General features: G+C 42.1%; 1 protein-coding gene across 6 annotated transcripts in view; it reads right to left on the reverse strand.

The window, feature by feature from the left end:
* The window catches only part of MPP4 (membrane palmitoylated protein 4), a 53556-nt gene that overhangs the window by 16242 nt on the left and 16111 nt on the right, over positions 1-21203 (reverse strand). For 4 of the 6 annotated variants that reach the window (XM_037734833.1, XM_037734831.1, XM_037734829.1 and 1 more), the window contains 7 exons: positions 20332-20417; positions 18728-18799; positions 18021-18217; positions 12432-12496; positions 6677-6694; positions 4355-4393; positions 2436-2456 (listed from right to left, as the gene is read on the reverse strand). In XM_037734833.1, coding sequence (XP_037590761.1) covers positions 2436-2456; positions 4355-4393; positions 6677-6694; positions 12432-12496; positions 18021-18217; positions 18728-18799; positions 20332-20417 — 498 coding nt within the window. The remainder of the gene's footprint in view (positions 1-2435; positions 2457-4354; positions 4394-6676; positions 6695-12431; positions 12497-18020; positions 18218-18727; positions 18800-20331; positions 20418-21203) is intronic. The other 2 variants (XM_037734832.1, XM_037734830.1) reach the window with 1 other exon arrangement.

Below are 21203 nucleotides of genomic sequence, written 5' to 3' on the forward strand. Positions count from 1 at the left end.
TTTTTATGGTGTTTCTGATTAAATAAACGATATCATCACCACATCACCTCCTGAAGAAATTCAAGGAAGTCACATTATACTTCATTCAGACTAGAGACCGAAACTGAATAACCTTAATTGCTTACTAAGCGGTCTAAGTAACAGAGTTAAGCGTCACGGAATGAAGCCAAGGGTCCTTCGCTTAGAAAATATGCCAGCTGGGTGCTATTTGTTCCTTAACCGAGCTCCTAAGAAAGCTGGGTTCAGAACATATTACTGTAACTTTTTCAGCCAAGGGGAGTCCACAAAGGGTGCTTTACAGTAGGCACCTCCCTCTGCAGTGCTGCTCTGAAAAAACTAGCTGCTGACTCATGCAAGGAACAAGATTTCACAATAATAACACCCACTAACACTCGTGTAGCACTTCCTGTATGCTAGGCACTGTTCTAAGCACTTTACTCATATAAGCTATTGATCCCATTTTAGATATGGGGAACCTGAAGGGCAGAGAGGTTAAGAGACAGAGAACCCGCAGTTAGTGAGTAATGAACCCAGGGTTCAAACTGATCTAGCTGGAGTCCATGGTCTTACCCACAGACTCCCAAACTCCCCAGCCTCAATCACAGCCTTTGAATGGGGTGGAGTGTTTTCCAGATAGACAGAACAAAGAAGGATGAGAATAAGCTAGAGGAATTAAAAACTAAGCCAATTCCATACACTGAGCAAGTATAAATAATCAATTAAGTTATTCCTAACAGGCCAACCGTCTAATGGAAAATAGGAAATTTCAAAACAACATAAATGTAAATAATTTAGAAAAGTGGTTCACGACTCATCAGTCTCAATGGTGTCTTTTTTTATAACCAATATTTGTAACAACCTCTCTTTTATGAAAGGAAATTCATAGATAGTGTAATATACCACAAATGTAATTTAAAAAATCAATACAATGCTCCAGCTGTAATATAAAGGAACATTTAAAAGGAAATAATTTATGTTTTAAAAGTATATATATCAGCCCAGGCGCAATGGCTCATGCCTGTAATCCCAGCACTTTGGGAGGCTCAGGCAGGCGAATCACCTGAGGCTAGGAGTTTGATACCAGCCTGAGCAACATGAAAACCTGTCTCTACTAAAAATGCAAAAATTAGCTGGGTGTGGTGGTGCACACCTGTAATCCCAGCTACTCAAAAGGCTGAGGCACGAGAATCACCTGAACCTGACAGGCGGAGATTGCGGTAAGCCCATATCGCACCACTGCACTCCAGCTTAAAAGTAAAATTCTGTGGGGCCTATTTTGTTTTTAATAATGTCAACATTATTTTGAGGGACAGACACTTGCCATATGTGATCAATAATAACAAATAATATATTAAAGAAAAAGAAAATTCAGTATAGATGTCCTACTTTCTGGTTTATTTACTAGCAATATCAGACAGGATACGTGGAATAAATCATTCAATAATTACAATGCAATGTCTGCATTCTGTTTGAATGTCTCCTTCCATAATGACCATCTTCTAAACCACTGTGCTTCTTATGCTAAATCTTATGAAAACTTTTTGTGTGTTAAAGATTGACCCTTTTATATTTATAATGAGTTTTGTCCAGCAGGACATTCAGAAGATATGTGGGTAAAGAGATACCAGTCAAAGCCCAGGAGTATCCTCAATCAGTGTGGCAATTAAAAAAAAAATGCTCCCATAGAGTTCAGAAATGCCACATCAGGGACAGTACTAGCCCTATGAGAAGTACCGGCTAAGGTAAAATCTACATCTCACAACTGCACTGTGGCTGTATTTTTAAAAATACATTTTATTGGGACCAGGCATGGTGGCTCACTTTGAGAGGTCAAGGTGGGAGAATCACTTGAGGCCTGGAGTTGGAGACAAGGCTGGCAACACAGTGAGACCCTGTTTCTACAAAAAAATTAAAAATTAGCCATGTATGGTGGCATGGGACTGTAGTCCCAGCAAATTGGGAGGCTGAAGTGGGAGGATCACCTGAGCCGAGGAAGTCAAGGCTGCAGTGAGCTATGATCATCCCACTTGCACCTCAGCTTGGACAACAGAGTGAGACTCTGTCTCAAAATAAATAAATAAATAAATTAGCCAGGTGTGATGCTATATGCCTATAGTTCCAGCTATTTGAAAGGCTGAGGTGGGAGGATCACTTGAGCTTAGGAGTTCGAGGCTGCAGTGAGCCACGATCACACCATTGCACTCCAGCTTCAGTGACAGAGAAACCTCATCTCAAAAAAATTTAAAATAAAACAAGATTTATAATGTATATTTGAGGTTGACAACATGATGTGGGATACATGTAGTTACTTTTTAATGTTTTTGCTGTTGATATATTTAACCTATTATTATAACGCTAAATATGTATCTAAATTGTATCAAAATGTGGAATATACATTTAAAAATCAATACCAAATATTCATTTTTTTTACTTACCAGATTCAAATGTTTCTTCATCTATGATTTTCCATGGAGGCAAAAACCAAAAATGTTATTACATGACCATCTAAACTGAGTCTATATTTTAAGTCTAATTCTCTGGCCCCTACTTCTGCCCATACACCACCTTTTAAGTTTTTTTCCTAAATCAAGATCAAATCGATGGTGTCTCTATGGCATATATAAACTTTAAATGAAGGACATGGTATTCAGCAGTTGAGCCATGTTGACAGTCAGAGGTGCAGCAGAGCTTAAAATAAATAAATAAAATAATGGAGGATAAATAAAACAAAATGTAAAAGAAGCTCAGGGGAAAGGGAAAAGTGGAAACCCCTATAGATTGTTGGATCCTACTCAGCTTTGCTGCAGAGGGCTTGCAGATGTGGGAGGGGTGCATCCTGCCTGAAGAGTAGGGCACCCACAAAAGGAGAGAGTGAGCACAGGAATAGCTTGGCTGAGTAGGCTTGATCAGGTGACTGAGAAGGATGTGAGATAAACAAATTCCTCATTAGTTAAAACAACTCTTGTTTGCATTTTTAAAAAAGATGAAGGATTAAGAAATAAGAAAGTATATGGAGGGCAATTTGAAATATATGGCAACATTACCAGTGCATGCATCCTTGGATCAGGCAATGCTGCATCTAAGGTATTCTCACACATGTGAAATGATATAGTTATGAAGCAATTCATTGTAACACTGTTTATATAGAAACAAATGGACAAACACAAATGCCTACAAATAAATGATTGTATAAGTAAACAGTAAGCTGTTAAAAAAAATTAAAGACTGAGGCTCTTTATGTGCTAAGAATCACCTCCAAGATATGGAATGTTAAATTAGAAAAGCCAGGAACAGAACAGTGTGTGCATTTTATGCCATCAAAGGGTTTGTGCATTTGGATTAGGGAAAGAAAGAGAAAAGATGGGAATGATGAGGGAAAGAAGAGAGATGTATACATCATTGCTTTTGTGTGCACAGAATTATGTCTGGGGTGATACTGAAGAAACTATTAACATTTATTTCCCCAAGAAATAAACCTGAGTAAGAGAACAGGGAAAGAGAGGAACTTCTTACTGAATATACCTTTGTAGCTTTAAAATTTTGAACTATGTGAATATACTACCTGATAAAATTGTAATGAAAATTATAGAAAGGAAATGAATATTACTGCAAGTTTAACAAACAATGTGTACTTGGTAAAATAAACATAATGTCAGCAGTATTCTGCAGTTGTTCTAGAAAATATATGTGAATCATTGAAATGCCCACTGTTTTAAAATTTTATATTGCTCTTTCACTTCTAAAAACTAGACTAGCCCATAAAGCAAAGGCAGATGCACCTGTCAGACTAAAGTTCTCCAACTAGTGTCCCGACAAAATCCTAGTGATTCTTCAGCCAGTCTTAGTTCTGCCACTAAATTTGAAAAATCTTTTCCCAATTTACAAAACAGTTAAAGAATAGAAATGTAAAAGCTTTCATGCATGTCTCATAATTTTGGAACCTACTATCTATACTAGAATCTACCAGAAGATGGCATCAAACTTAATAACAAAATATATATTGCTCTTTAAAAATTTGATACTGCAAATATTTTATGGTATTTCCCAAAGAGCAGAGGTTTCCAAGTGTTCTGCCATCTGACACACTGAGGGTTCCTAAGTGTTCCTGAGATCATTTTCAAAGCACTGCTTTCTAGGACATTTTCTAGTACATTGGTGGGAACCTGGAGACATTGCCACAGCTTCTCCTTCCAAGTGCCAGAACTACAGAAGAAAGATGGGGGTGGAGGGTCATTTTACACACTTCTCCCAGAGGAAAGGCCCATGGCCCTTTGGACACCTCTGCTTCAGATAATCTGTAATTGACATGCTTCATATTTTTTCTAACTGCAAAGCAATCAAGAGAAAATATTACCTGCTTCCACACATTTCTCGTCAATCTTCATGTCATCTTCTATAAAAGAGTATAGAAAGGGAGAAATAGAACTTAAAATGTGTCTGTATTAAAAACAAAATTCCCAGCCAGGCATGGTGGCTCACGCCTGTAATCCCAGCACTTTGGGAGGTTGAGGTGGGCAGATCATCTGATGTCAGGAGTTCCAGACCAGCCTGACCAACATGGTGAAGCCCCATCTCTACTAACAATACAAAACTTAATCGGGCGTGGTAATGCATGCCTGTAATCCCAGTTACCAGGGAGCCTGAGGAAGGAGAATGGCTTGAACCTGGGAGGCGGAGGTTGCAGTGAATTGAGATAGCTCCATTGCACTGCAGGCTGGGCAACAGGAATGAAATTCCATCTCAAAAAAAAAAAAAAACAAAAAATCCCTATGTATGTCAATAAAACTCATAAAATAAAAATAAAACTATGTATGTCAATAAAACTCAGGCCACCTTATGATAAAGTTACTTTTACAACTAATGCTCACTTGGAGAGGTAAAAGGGGCTCTGCATTAAATGAAAATGTATGACATGGGAGGCTATGTAACATTAAATGGTTAAAAATGTATAGCCATAGGCTTTTGAATGCTGCACAAATTAGTTGATCTCTAAGCCCCTGTTCTTCAGCTGCAAATGAGGATAGTAATAGTACCTACCATATAGGCTAGGACGGAGAAAATGCATGAAATGCTCAGGCATATGGTAAATAATAAATGTGAGCTCTCTTTACCTTTACCTGAAGTATGTGTAAGAGAATAAATGAATATAACATTAAAAACTACTAATCCTAATTCTCAAAACTCTCCACAGCATGATCTGAACCCAGCTTGGAAGGGTTCAAATCAATAATTCCACATTATCAGCTAGGATAATATACTGAATTGTGTTCCCCCCAATATTCATATGTTGAAGCCCTTGCCCTCTCAGTATGGCTGTATTTAGAGATAGGGCCTTTAAGGAGGTAATTAAGATTAAATGAGGTCATATGGTTGCAGCCTTAATTTGATAGAACTGGTGGCCTTATAGGAAGAAAACACACCAAATCAATCTCTCTCTCTCTCTTCTCTCTCTCCCCCACCTCATCTCCCTCTAAGCATGCACAGAGGCAACACCACATGAGCACACAGCAAGAGGGTGGCCGTCCGCAAGCCAGGAAGAGAGGCTTCACCAGAAACCAACCCTGGTGGAATCTTAATCTGAGACTTCAGCCTCCAGAACTGTGAGAAAATAAATATCTGTTGTTTAAACCACTTAGTCTGTGGTATCTTATTATGGAAGCTCAAAGCTAAGCCAGTGGCCTTATCACCCACCAAGACCATAGAGTTCCCAACACCCCTTCCCCTCAAGGGCCATGTCCAAGCTCCCCTTCACAACTCATAACAGTGGAGCCTGTAATGTGACCCTGAGTAGACAAACTAGAAGCAGGCACCCTCGACTTGTCCCCCTCTCCCTCTCCTTCTGCTCTTGTCTTCCTGTGTCATATAGCTTTTTTGTTTTGTGGGGACACAGATTGGAGCCTTATACTCATAGATCAGCCTTCAAAAGTCATTCTGCAGTTCTCTGGTTTCCCTTTCCAAATTCAAGGATGACATGTGGGTACTGGTGGCTAAGGGGACACCTCTTCTTTTCCCTCTCTGGAAGCAGACAGCATCTTGCTTTGTTGCATACGTGTGTGTGTGTGTGTGTGTGTGTGTGTGTGTGTGTGTGAGAGAGAGAGAGAGAGAGAGAGAGAGCGCATCATCAAAATGAGTCATTCAGATGGTTGGGCATGGAGAAGGGGAAAGACTAGTACCTGAAGGTCCCATTTGTTCCCTAATGCAGGGCCTTTTAGACAGATGGAATCTTGAATCCAGACTACACTGTTTACAACTACTGACAACTGTTCTTACCTTCTCTGAATGTCAATCTTTTCATCCATAAAATGGGAATAATAATAACAATTTCACTATGATGTTATTGTTAGGTAATGTGTATAATGCAGTTGAAACAAAACATCTCATCAGTTTCACAGCTTTTATTGAGTTATTTCCATATGCTATGCTAAACTCTGGAGATACACGTAAATGTTACTTCTCTTTTCTTTATTCCTCTCAGTGTCAGGACAATTATACTTTGCATACATATCTTTAAATGACATATTTTTGTAAATTAAGATGTCAATGACTATCACACCACTAGTTATATAGGAAGAGCTTAATAAATAGCTGAACTGAATTAATGTGAATTTTTCTAACTACAAGAAATTTCTAAAAGACTTCGGAGATGAGAGTTTTTTCCCCAAATACTATTTCTTACCTTCTTCCATAGAAATTGCTGAGTACAAGCAAATGATTGAAGCAGGGGAGGAAAAAAGAAAACAATATCTGTGCTATAGTTCTCAGATTAATTTACAATAAGAAATGTACTGTGCAAAAATTATTCTAATTAGTATTCTGGGTGTATTCTCTAGAAATTCAGGGAAGATTTAGTAATAAAATGATAAATGAATACCTCATAAAATTGATACGTTTGTGAGCCTTGTAGGAAATGGGGATCTACTTGCTTCTGGTAAACGCCACCCTTTTCCGTCCCAGCTAGCTCTACAAGGGTAGCATTCTATGAATTTCTGAATTAACATGCTTAGTTCAGCATATTTTAGGAACCCAAATTTTGAATGGGAGGAAGGAAAGAAGACAGAGAGATGGAGGGAAGAAGGGAGGGAGGGAGGAAGGGAAAGAGAGGGAAGACAACTATAAGTGTACCTTAGTAAATAACTTTTTAATAACCATCTGCAAACTAACATCAGTAACACTTGATTAATAAAATTCCCTATTCCTTTGGGCTCAGTAGTCTGCCCCTAATAGTTTTTGGTGGAGAGGAGGATATCATAAGATTTAGGCAGAGCAGAAACATACAAAATAATATTAATTGTAGGATCATCTACAATAGTTGAAAAGAAATGATCTTTTTAGTCATTGAGAAAATAATTATGTCTATCAGAAACATTCCATGAGAGAGGGGACCCTTTAAGTCAGTGGCTCCAACCCTGAGGCTCATGGACCTAGAGATTTGTAAGGATAATAATACAGTGTTGCAAACTATTTTCAGCATGGACTTCTAGAAAGTCTGATATAAATCACACAGTCCACACAAGCAAATTAAATCCAAACCAGAGGTTACACTACAGGTAATTATCAGATGCTAATTAGAAACTGTAATTAACATTTTCATGTGCCTTTGATAAATAGAAAGTTTGGTTTAAAAAAAAAAACTATTTCAAAACGTGGAAGAAGTAACTAAAATATCACTATGAAGATTGTGTAATGAAAAATGTTTCTGATAAGATATTAAGTGGCTGTCAAGATGACCGAATAGGAACAGCCCTGGTCTGCAGCTCCTAGCAAGATCAATGCAGAAGGCAGGTGATTTCTGTATTTCCAACTGAGGTACCCGACTCATCTCACTGGGACTGATTAGACAATGGGTGCAGACCACAGAGAGTGAGCCAAAGCAGGGTGGGGCATCGCCTCACCTGGGAAGCACAAGGAGTCCAGAAACTCCCTCCCCTAACCAAGGGAAGCTGAGAGGGACTGTGATGTGAGGGATGGTGCACTCCGGCCCAGATACTATGCTTTTCCCACGGTTGTCACAACCCGCAGACCAGGAGATTCCCTCGGGTGCCTATACCACCAGGGCCCTGGGTTTCAAGCACAAAACTGGGCAGCCGTTTGGGCAGACACCAAGCTAGCTGCAGTTTTTTTTTTTCATGCCCCAGGGGCACCTGGAACACAAGCAAGAGAGAACCATTCACTCCCCTGGAAAGGGAGCTAAAGCCAGGGAGCCAGTGGTCTAGCTCAGAGGATCCCACCCACACAGAGCCCAGCAAGCTAAGATCCACTGGCTTGAAATTCTCACTGCCAGCACAGTAGTCTGAAGTTGACCTGGGATGCTCGAGCTTGGTGGGGGGAGGGGCATCCGCCATTGCTGAGGCTTGAGTATGTGGCTTTCCCCTCACAGTGTAAACAAAGCTACTAGGAAGTCTGAACTGGGGGGAGCCCACTACAGCTCGGCAAAGCCACTGTAGCCAGGCTGATTTCTCCTCTCTGGCCGGGGCATCTCTGAAATAAAGGCAGCAGCCCCAGTCAGGGGCTTATAAATAAAACTTCCATCTCCCTGGGACAGAACACCTGGGGGAAGGGGCGGCTGTGGGCACAGCTTCATTACACTTAAATGTTCCTGCTTGCTGGCTCTGAAGAGAGCAGTGGATCTCCCAGCACAGCACTGGAGCTCTGCTAGGGGACAGACTGCCTCCTCAAGTGGGTCCCTGACCCCTGTGCCTCCTGGCTGGGAGACACCTCCCAGCAGGGGTCAACAGACACCTCATACAGGAGAGCTCTGGCTGGCATCTGGTGGGTGTTCCTCTGGGACAAAGCTTCCAGAGGAAGGAGCAAGCAGCAATCTTTGCTGTTCTGCAGCCTCATTGGTGATACCCAGGCAAACAGGGTCTGGAGTGGACCTCCAGCAAACTCCAGCAGACCTGCAGCAGAGGGGCCTGACAGTTAGAAGGAAAACTAACAAACAGAAAGGAATAGCATCAACATCAACAAAAAGGATGTCCACACAAAAACCCCATCTGAAGGTCACCAACATTAAAGACCAAAGGTAGATAAATCCACGAAGAAGAGAAAAAAACAGCGCAAAAAGGCTCACCAGCAAGGGAACAAAACTGGATAGAGAATAAGTTTGACAAATTGACAGAAGCAGGCTTCAGAAGATGGGTAATAACAAATTCCTCTGAGCTAAAGAAGCATGTTCTAACCCAATGCAAGGAAGCCAAGAACCTTGCAAAGAGCTTAGAGGAATTGCTAACTAGAATAACCAGTTTAGAGAAGAACATAAACGACCTGATGGGGCTGAAAAATACAGCATAAAAACTTCGTGAAGCAAACATGAGTATTAATAGCCAAACTGATCAAGCAGAAGAAAGGATATCAGAGATTGAAGATCAACTTAATAAACCGTGAAGACAAGATTAGAGAATAAAGAATGAAAATGGATGAACAAAGCCTCCAAGAAATTTGGGACTATGTGAAAAGACCAAACCTACGTTTGATTGGTGTACCTGAAAGTGACAGGGAGAATGGAACCAAGTTGGAAAACACACTTCAGGATATCATCCAGGAGAAGGTCCTCAGCCTAGCAAGGCAGGCCAACATTCCATTTCAGAAAATACAGAGAACACCACAAACATACTCCTTGAGAAGAGCAACCCGAAAAAAAATAATCATCAGATTCACCAAGGCTGAAATGAAGGAAAAAATGTTAAGGGCAGCCAGAGAAAATGGTCAGGTTACCCACAAAGGGAAGCCCATCAAACTCACAGCAGATCTCTGTGCGGAAACCCTATAAGCCAGAAGAGAGTGGGAGCCAATATTCAACAATCTAAAGAAAAGAATTTTCAACCCGGAATTTCATATCCAGCCAAACTAAGCTTCATAAGCAAAAGAGAAATAAAATCCTTCATGGACAAGCAACTGCTAAGAGATTTTGTCACCACCAGACCTGCCTTACAAGAGCTCCTAAAGGAAGCACTAAATATGGAAAGGAAAAACCAGTATCAGCCACTGCAAAAACATACCAAATTGTAAAGATCATAGACACTATGAAGAAACTACATCAACTAATGGGCAAAATAACCAGCTAGTATCATAATGACAGGATCAAATTCACAGATAACAATATTAACCTTAAATGTAAATGGGCTAAATGCACCAATTAAAAGACACAGACTGGCAAATTAAATAAAGTCAAGATCCAGCAGTGTGCTGTATTCAGGAGACTCATCTCATGTGCAAAGACAAACATAGGCTCAAAAAAAGGGATGGAAGAAGATTTACCAAGCAAATGAAGAGCCAAAAAAAGCAGGGGTTGCAATCCTAGTCTCTGATAAAACAGACTTTAAACCAACAAAGATTAAAAAAAAAGACAAAGAAGGGCATTATATAATGGTAAAGGGATCAAAGCAAGAAGAGCTAACTATCCTAAATATATATACACCCAATACAGGAGCATTCAGATTCATAAAGCAAGTTCTTAGGAATCTACAAAGATACTTAGACTCCCACACAATAATAGTGGGAGACTTTAACACCCTACTGTCAATATTAGACAGATTAATGAGATGGAAAATTAACAAGGGTATTCAAGACTTGAACTCAGCTCTGGATCAAGTGGACCTAATAGACATCTACAGAACTCTCCACCCCAAATCAACAGAATATACATTCTTCTCAGCACAACAGCTCACCTATTCTAAAATTGACCACATAATTGGAGGTAAAACACTCATCAGCAAATGCAAAGAACAGAAATCATAACAATCAGTCCCTCAGACCACAGTGCAATCAAATTAGAACTCAGGATTAAGAAACTCACTCCTGATGCCTGATGTAGGCAACAACGGGATGGAGACTGCAAACCACTATGTCATGTGTGTATCTATGCAACAACCCTGCAGGATGTGCACATGAACCCCAGAGCTTAAAGTACAGTTTAAAAAAAAAAGAAACAGAAAATACTTTTTAAAAGAAAAAAAAAGAAACTCACTCAAAACCACACAACTAACTAATTGAATGAAACCGAACAATTGGCTCCTGAATGACTACCAGATAAATAGCAAAATTAAGGCAGAAATAAATAAGTTCTTTGAAACCAATGACAACAAAGACACAATGTACCAGAATCTCTTGGACACAGTTACAGCAGCAGTGTTTAGAAGGAAATTTATAGCACGAAATGCCCACAGGAGACAGCAAGAAAGATCTAAAATTGACACGCTGGCATCACAATTAAAAGAACTAGAGAAGCAGGAGCAAACAAATTCAGACGCTAGCAGAAGACAATAAATAACTAAGATCAGAGCAGAACTGAAGGAGATAGAGACATCAAAAAACGCTTCAAAATGTCAATGAATCCAGGAGCTGGTTTTTTGAAAAGATTAATAAAATAGATAGACCACTAGCCAGACTAACAAAGAAGAAAAGAGAGAAGAATCAAAGAGACACAATAAAAAATAATAAAGGGGATGTCACCACTGATCCCACAGAAATACAAACTATCAGCGGAGAATACTAAAAACATCTGTATGCAAATAAACTAGAAAATCTAGAAGAAATGGATAAATTTTTGGTCATATGCACCCTCCCAAGACTAAAAGAGAAAGAAGATGAATCCCTGAATAGACCAATAACAAGTTCTGAAACTGAGGCAGTAATTAATAGCCTACCAGCCAAAAAAAAAGCCCAGGAACAAACAGATTCACAGCTGAATTCTACCAGAGGTACAAAGAGGAGCTGGTACCATTCCTTCTGAAGCTATTCCAAACAATAGAAAAAGAGGGACTCCTCCCTAACTTGTGTTATGAGGCCAGCATCATCCTGATACCAAATTCTGGCAGAGATACAACAAAAAAAGAAAATTTCAGACCAGTATCCCTGATGAACAATGATGTGAAAATCATCAATAAAATACTGGCAGCCACTTAAACTCAGCAGCCTTTATAAAGCTAATGAGAGACTATCAGGTTAGTGGGAGGAGAGGAGCCTGAATTCTGCTAAGGTGTAGACTGTCATAAGATATGCAATTTCCCTAATAATTTCTGCAAATAACATCACTATTGTAGAACCTAAAATTGGCCTTTTGTGACATCTTTTTAGGTTTTTTTGCATGTCTGACCTGTGACTCCATCTGGACCCACCAACCAATGGTTCCTGTAACTCCACCCAGAAGCAACTCAGTGCAAGAGGACAGCTTCAACTCCCTGTGATTTCATCTCCGATCCAACCAATCAGCAGCAAGCACTCATTGCAAAGCCACCCCCACTCCCCCTCCCAAACTACCATTTAAAAACCCCTAACCTAGGGGCCTTCAAGGAGATTGATTTGAATAACAACTGTATCTTTCTTGTGGCATGCCCAGCCTCACATCAATTGGATCCCTTCTTTACTGAAATGCCATGGTCTTTATTTGTGCAGCAAACAGGAAAAGCCTGTTGGGCAGTTGCAATACTCACATAGGGTTGATTTGAGGCAGGTGTGAGGCTGGTATGGCTGAGACCACCAGAATTCCCGTTGCTTCCTTTGGGGGAAAACAAAAACTGTGAGACAAAAAACAAAATACAAAAAGCCAACCCCAGTTAACCCAGGTGAAAAAGTCCCAGGACAACCACAAACAGAATGTTTCTTAGAATTCTGGTGCCTTACCCAAGTGAAAAGGGTAATCACTTCTCCAAATACAGTGTCAAATACATTTTCCAAACATATAGCCTCTCTCATCTCTTTTTCTGCCTCACAGGATCTTTTCAGAACAACAAAGACTAAGAGTGAGAATCTTGCCCATGATCACAAATTTGCACATGGAGTTTCAGTAAATGACCTGTAGCAAGCTGCCTCTCAGGCATGTTAGCCTGTCTCTGCAGTCTCCTTCAAATTCTCATGACATGTTCAGGTTTCCCTCCCAGACTGTTAGAGGCTCTCTACAGTTTCTTTAGATGACTCTGCTCCTTTTTTGATCTCTAGAATCACCCCTGGGCTCCAGGGCAAGTCTTCCCCTTTTCTTGGCACCTGAAACCTCTGTTAACTTGTTCCTCTTCCCTTGGGTCCCCCAGAAATTCCTTTGGGCAGCATTTCCTTGCCTTGCCTACTTCAAAGCAACTTTCTAAGCAAAGTTTCTCTTCCTTCTTCTTTATTCAACACTGTTTGGAGCAAGAGAAGACCTTGAAGATGCTCCATTCTTTGTATTTCCAGAACTGCAGCATCACCTTCACCTGGGAACTTGTGAGAACTGCAAATCTCAGTCACAACAAAGCTTCCAAATGAGAATATCTATTTTAATAAGAGCCCAGATAAGTCATATCTATGTCAAAAGTGAGAAGCTCTAATTTAATCTCTCAAACTTTGGAATGCATCTGAGGTTTTGTTAAAATACAGATATCTGGGCCTCTGAGATCTCCTGCCTCTGATTCTCTGGAGATAAAGCCAGGGCATCTGCATGTTTAACTCAAACTCTCTATATGATTCTAATTCACAAGGCAGTTTAAAAAGGGCCAATTTGGTCCACCTTCCTCACTTTAGAAATGAGAAAAACAATCAAGGGTAGTCAGGCAATGTGATGGAGGTTGAAGAGTTAGCAGCAGGAGGCATCTACACTGTAATCTACAAAGTGATGGATTCAAAAGACCTGGATTCCAGGCATGCTTCCCCTCCTTAGGATCTTGGACAAATCTCCTAACATCTGAAACTTAGTTCCCCACTTATGAAATGGGGCTCAGTGCATTTAAGGGATCGTGAGGACTAAATGATACATGAAACCTTACTGTAAACTCAATTAGCATGGACAGGCAGGGCATTCAGATTCATTAATTATATGAAGAGATAACATATACACATAGTAAAAATCTTCACAGCATAAAAAAGTAGGCCAAGTGTGGCTCACACTTGTAATCCCAGCACTTTGGGAGGCTAAGGCAGGTGGATCACGAGGTCAGGAGATCGAGACCATCCTGGCCAACATGGTGAAACCCCATCTCAACTAAAATACAACAAATTATCTGTGCATGGTGGCGCGCACCTATAGTTCCAACTACTCGAGAGGCTGAGGCGGGGGAATCACTTGAACCCGAGAGGCAGAGGCTGCAGTGAGCTGAGATTGAGGACTCCAGCCTGGTGACAGAGCAAGACTCCGTCTCAAAAAAAAAAAAAAAAAAAAAAAGTAAGGCCTCTTCCCTTCCTTCCACCCAGTTCCTTGTGCATTCTTCCAGAAATATTTTCTGCATAATTAAAAATTAAAGTGCTTTAATTCACAGCACATGCAGGCCTGAAACCAAGATTCTTGATGCCTATTTGGGTGATGAGCTCTCTAAATATCTGTGTTTCCTGTTTTTCAACCTTCTGTACCTTCCCTTGGCTACTCCATGGTTAATTTATCTGGTAGTCTGCTCTCTCTCTATCTCTGTCTCTGTGTCTCTCATTCTCTATCAGCTTCCTCACAAGGTTTCATCCTCGCCTTTCTCCTCTGGGAGGTCCTGGTTTTTTATTCTTCTAGAATGATATCCTATAAGTCTTCACGTGTTCCCTGTGGAGGAAACTCCAGAGGAATGGGGCCTCTCACTGGAAAGTCATGTCCACTTGCCAAAAATATTTGCTACTCTGGTACAAACCATCAGCATCTAACTCGCCCAATTTATAATATAGTCATCCAAACTCCTTTAGATGGGTATCATTTTTCACCAATATGCCCTTTTTGGGGAAGCCTTTCTCCTCACTCTTTCTCAGTCTTCTAAAATCAGATGTAATTTTCTAGCTGTTAAAAGTAAAAGCAAGCAAAACAAAAACAAAACCCCCCAGCTACTTGCATTCAAATCTGTCACTCTTCTAAAGAGCTCAAAAAGTATTTTATGTGCTCATTCACTATTCCTAAGCACAATGCTGCTCTTCGTATCACTTACTCTGAGCGCCTGAGGTGCTTGGTGAAGATGCAGATTCCTGGCTCAGTCCATATCTGTTGAATCAGATCCTCAGGGAGGGAAGGGAAGAGCCCAGGAATCCATATTTTTAAAAATACTCAGCTCATTGTTACTCATAGTAAAGTTGGACAGGTGGAAAGACAGAAAAATTGTAGATATCAAGGACCTCATTTATTGAGGCTCTAAGAAACTGACTTCTCAAAAGCCACATCTGCCTGTACTGGGGACAGGACTCTTGTGCAGATGTGACAGTGGGTTTAGTCTCAACACCCTCTTCCAGTCCTCCGATGAGCCTCCTGGTTTTCTGAATAAGATTCAGGAGAACCCGAGGTGCCTTCCATCATTCCATCCCCAACAAGACATTTGTGTAGACTCTGCTATTGACATATTGCTTCTAAATTAAATTGTTTAATTTCTTATTTTCATATTAGGTTTTCATGTGGCAATGACTCAAAGCAGCATGAGAACTTCCTACCATCCTTTATTTGTGTGCTCCCCCAAAAAAACCATAATTGGGTTCTGTGTGCTCCTTGCAAGACCCCTACTGGACCCTCCTCACCCCTTTCTGACCTGAAACCTAATCTCATTAGGCCTTTATCCCTGCTCATGTCCTTCAGCCCCCTAGCTCAGGTCACCTCTTATCCCTGTGCTTTAATCCCTATAAGACCCCTGCCACCCACCCACGCCCTCTGGAACTCACAGCAAATCTTCACCAAACTTTCTCAGACTTCAGCCTCTTCTTTGAGCCTTTTCTTCTTGCTCTAAGTGAAGCCGAACTCTCCCTGTGGTCTGCTTCCCCTGTAACCTTCAAGAGGAGGGGATGCTTCCTCTCCCACTCCCAGTGGAGTGCTGGTGAAAGAGCTCTGGGGGAAGGCAGCCCTGACTCGGAGCCTCTGCCGTTTCTGCAGTGTTGATGCTCTCACCGTGGCTGATTTCAGACTACCACCCTGACTTCACTGAATGTGGATGTGTGAAGAGGTGGCTCATGTCAGATGGCTCCGGCACATCACTGTGTGGATGTGCCTTCCTTCCACTGGGCCTGGAGGTGGGGGGTGTGTCCCTGCTTCTCACTGCCATTTCCAGATGACTCTTCCTCTTCCCTAGGAGCCCCAGCTTTGAACATCATCCCACTACTTTTCTGGTAGCCATCACCAGCTCACACCTGCTCGCTCCCAGGTCTCAACAGTGTGCTGTCACAGTTCTCAATGACTTTATCACACATACAAATGTCCCTTCCAGCACCCTGGCCTCTTGGGTGCTTGATCTCCTCTTTTCCAATGACCTTTCCCTCATCCAACCTCAGACACTGCCTCCCACTGTCATACCCCAGACCTCATCAGTAGCAATACCAGCAATCTCTCCTTCATTTTAACTTCCAGCAACCCTTTCTTCTACCAACACCTCCCATCTTCCCAGCCCCAATGCGCTGTTGACCTCATAAAGACCTGCGATCCATTGATCTTCCTTCTCACCAATCCTCACCTGCTTCATTTCCTCATCTCCCTCCTAAGCAGCTTACCTGTCACACTCCATCCTTATAATCTCTCCCTTGGCCCCCTCTTGATTTGCTGTTAAATCCAATCCTCTGTCTAATCTGGACCCGAACCCCAGAAGCACTTCAAACTTAACTTTAAGAGGGCACTTAATGCTGATCATGCTGTTTCACCTAATCTGTTTGCTCTCCAACTCTCAAGGAAAATTTTCAAGCTTTCTAATCTCTCTTTCCCAATGTCTCCTTCCCCACCCTGCTCTCTGCTTATGGCTTCTCATTTCACTGAGAAAATAACAGGAGAGAACATCCACCAGTGCCCGACATATGCTCCATTCTCAGCTGTGCCCTTTACTCGGCCTTCCCTCTAGTACCATTTCTATGGATGAGCTGCTTATGATCTTAGGCCAGGCCAAGCACTCTTCTTGAACACTAAAGCTTATCTCCTTCTGCCTGCTCAAAGACTTCGACAACAGCAATTCTCTTCTCTTTCTCCCATGTCATCAAAATGTTCCCTCTCGGTGAATTACTACGCCATCTAAACATTTCACTCACACCACTCCACACTCCCCTGTAGCTATTTCTCCATTGTTCTGCTCTGCTTTATCCCAAAATGTCTTAAAGAGTTTCCCATGCTTATTGTCATCCATTTCTTCAAATCCCACTCTGATAAGGAGTTTGGCCCCATTCCTCCACTGAAATTACTTTTATTAAGATCACTAATGACCCTCATACTGCTAAATCCAATGGTCAATTCTCAGCCTTCTCAGCAGAAGGTAGTATAGCTGATGAGGGCCCCATACAGTCTTGATTTTCATCCTGCCTCATTGGTCCTTCCTTCTCAATATCCTTTACTGGTTCCATTTTTTCTTCTTGATCTCTTAACAGTGGCTGCACCTGGGACTGCTTCTTTCTATTTGCATGCCCTCCCTTGGTATCTTGTCAACCCTCAGCAGCATAAAGTTAGGGTGGTGGGTTGAAATTTAGTAATTGAGGTCTCAACTCAGCCTTGAAAGATGAATCCTTTTTTGTCTTAGCCTGTGCAGGTTGCTATAATGAAGTACCATAAACTGGATCACTTATAAATGACAGAAATGTATTTGCTCTTAGTTCTGGAAGCAGGGAAGTCCAAGATTGAGGAGCCAGTGGATTCAGTGTCTGGTGAGGGCCCATTCTGTGCCTCATAGATGGCGCCTGTTAGCTGTGTCCTCACATGGTGGAAGGGGCAAATAAGCTCCCCCAGGCCTCCTTTATAAGGCCACTAATCCCCTTCATGAGGGCAGCGCTCATGACCTAATCACCTCTTAAAGGCCCAGCTCTTAATACCATTGCATCTGGGATTAGGTTTCAACATATGAATTTTGGAGGGGACAGAAACATTCAGGCCATAGCACTTTTTTTGTTTAATTTTGTTTCCTAAGACTTTTCCCTGTTTTCTAGCTGATATGATTATTCTCATTTCCTTGGTATTTAAGATGCTTAGGGTTTTAACAATAAGTTGACATTTGGATTTATAAACTGGTGTGTGTGTGCTCATTCATCTGTTTGTCTCTCTTGATCTCATCTTAACTGTGGTAACAGAAGCCTGAGAAAAACATTTTATTTCCTGATGGTTCAGCCCTGAGTCCAGGAGTGATGACGTTCCTTACCTCTTCAGAAGGTGGTTAGAAGGGACAAGCCCAGCACAGGTGGCAGGGTCTGAGATTTTTCGGGCCTGCCACCAGAGGGCATCATTCTGGTCCACAATCTGGAGGATGTCCCCCTTCTGGAAAGGCAATCCAGCGTCCATGCAGGGGATGTCGGGATCTTCCTGGGGCCAGTACTCAGTCATGGCACGAACGTACACCTGATGGCAGGTGCATAATGTCACTATCAGAAGAACCCTTGCACATGGGCTATCGTGACTTAAAACCATTTCTCCCACTCCTCCACCTGCTACTCCTAACTTTCCTCTCCACTCTCACCAAAAAAGAGAACTTGCTTCCTGAGCCTAAGTACCATGACAAAAGGTATCTTTGGGAACAGAATCTCTTAGCCTGTTGAAGTTGAGGCTCAAATTTTCACCATTTTTGATGTTGCTTCTTTGCTTCTTAGTATCCCATCTTCTTTCTTTCTTTCCTTTTTTTTTTTTTTACCCAATGTAATGATATTCTGTTATAAGCAGTATCCCATCTTCTTCTACTGTACTCATTTACTCAGTTTTGCTTTTCAGGTCATCAGTATTGAAAAATATCCAACACAGTCTTGAACCCATGTCCAACACAGTACAAAGGATAGGATTATTATGCAACATATTTAGTTGCTGTTACTTGGGGGATTTACTGTGTGTGAGATTGAAGGCTCGGTAAATTCTTACCATCTTCTGGCTATTCACAGGAGGGTCAGAGACTGGAACCACCTTGAACATGATGGTGCCTCGAGACATGGCCTGGAAAATAAGAGAGGAGAAAGCATGACAGATCATGGAGCTGTCAGGGTTACTGGGGCTCAGTAGACAAAGTTACTGTGGAATGTGTCCAGGTCTAATGGTGACTTCGCCCAAGAGCCTTTCAAAGGGCTCTACAGCTAACTGTCACCAACCAGAAATGGAAATTAGGAAGTAATTTACCCTGCATCTGCCCTGCTGTGAGGCTCTGGGGTCACTGGTCTGCTAAAAGCCATAGGTCCGCTCTGTGACTGAGGTGGCCTCTTCCAGGGACCACCCCCCCCACCACCACTACCACACTGCTAACGGAAACACCCCATACAGCAAGGTTTTCTTCACACAGTCCCTGCGGAGAAAGGATCTCTGTCTGACTTTCCCTCCTTATACGCTTACTCAGTCAGCATTTCCTGAATGCCTGTTTCTACACCAGATACTCCAGTCTGATGGGGAAGAAGAGGCTCCTAGGTTTTCTGGGAGAACTGACAACCTTCCAAACTAATGGTGGAAATAGGGAGCTCTCAGACTGGGGGAAGGAAGAATTCCCCTGTTACATGCACTGTGACAGGCATTAAACATCTAGAGATTAAGACCCTGTTTGTACTCAGGAATTTCATAATCCCACTGTCCCAGCAATATCACAGCTGGTACCAGGTGGGAGAAGCCATGCGTATGTGTGATTTCTAGTACTTCAAGCTTCCTTTGCAGCACCTTCTATACCACACAGAACCTTGCAGCAGTGGCTCACGAAGTATTTAGGTGCTGGTCTCACAGCACCACTCCTCACCTCAGTCTCTAAGTCACTGCTATGAAATCCTAGCAGAGACCCAGCTTGAGAACCACTGGTCTATCCACAATACCATACAGTGATCAACCCAGGCCCCACACCTGGGCTGTGCATGGGGGAGGTGGGAGGGGCACGCTGCTATGGTTATTAACAGCTGAACTGCCATTCAGAGAATGGCTGGAAGGGCAGGAATAGGAACCTGAGAGAGAGCAAATGCTCATTGATCAGGTTATCAATCCTTAACTCCAACCACAAGGAACAGTGGCAGGGTCACCGAGGATGTCCCCATCCCTATATGCTGCTGTCTGGTGACTCCTTTCTTCCCCCAAAGCTGCCCTTGAGGAAGATGCTAAACATTTCAGCTGTAGAAGTGTTTGTGGGGGAAGGAGTGGTTTGCTCAGGTTCAGACTCTCCTACAAAGACTCACTCTGTCCACCCCAGGCTCAGTTTCCAATGGAGCAACCCAGGTGATGAAGGAGCTGGGCTGGGGGCCCTGGCAGTCTTCCCAAGGCTGAAGGAGGAAGGAGCAGCTTGGGAAGGGAAGTTTCCCAGCCAGGACCAGAACTTCTCGGAGTAGAGGAGGGAGGTCAGCAAGCGACAGGGGTGACAGACAAGGTCTGGGAGCCTGGATGGAGGAAGCTGCTGAGAACTTGAGTCCCTGGCACATCCCAGTGCACACATGTGGGCTTGATGGACCCAGTTCAGCCTTGGCATTTCACCAAGACATGAACAAAAAGGCAAAAAGATTTACCAGAATATGGATCACTTGTTCAGGGTCCAGTCCCTCAACTGAAATTCCGTTCACTTCTACCAGTTTGTCTCCAGCATAAAGCAACCCTAGGCAGACAGTAACACAAAACAAAGAAAGATACAAACAAGTCGGATAAAAATAGCAGCAGCTACCCCAATAGTTATTTAACAAACTCACTAACCGAAGCATGCTCTAAAAATGTTTAATTTAATATAAGATAATAATAGAAAAGAAAACTGGTTATTCCAACTTATACCACCACCAGAAATGTGTGAGCAGTCCATTTTTCTACCTCATCACCAATACTTGGCATTGACTTGTGGAAATATTTTTATTTTTGCTAACCTGATGTTATAAAATAGAACCAGAACACTGGGAAGAAAATAGCACTAAAAACAAAGATGTCAGGGTCATAAGTAAAGGACAGATAAAAAGGAAATGGGGTGGGTATTCCTCAAAAGAGAAAATGTGGAGAAACTTGGGGTTTAAGCTAAGACTTGAGAAATGTGAGGTAAAACAGTGAAAACAGTGGAGTTGTCAGATGGTTGAGAGAAGTAGCAGGATGACATCATGGAACAGAAACCAAGGATGATAAAGAATTCAAGAAAAGTATCAATAGCATCAGATGTGGTCAAGAAGTAGAAATAAAACTGAGAAGGGGTCGGGTGTGGTGGCTCATGCCTGTAATCCTAGCAGTTTGGGAGGCTGAGGTGGGTGGATCACTTGAGGCCAGAAGTTGGAGACCAGCCTGGCCAACATGACAAAACCCCGACTCTACTAAAAATACAAAAAAATTAGCCGGACCTGGCGGCGCACACCTATAGTCCCAGTTACTCAAGAAGCTGAGGCAGGAGAATTGCTTGAACCCGGGC

The sequence above is a fragment of the Cebus imitator genome, unplaced genomic scaffold, assembly GCF_001604975.1.
Source record: "Cebus imitator isolate Cc_AM_T3 unplaced genomic scaffold, Cebus_imitator-1.0 Scaffold671, whole genome shotgun sequence".
Classification (NCBI taxonomy): Eukaryota; Metazoa; Chordata; class Mammalia; order Primates; family Cebidae; genus Cebus; species Cebus imitator.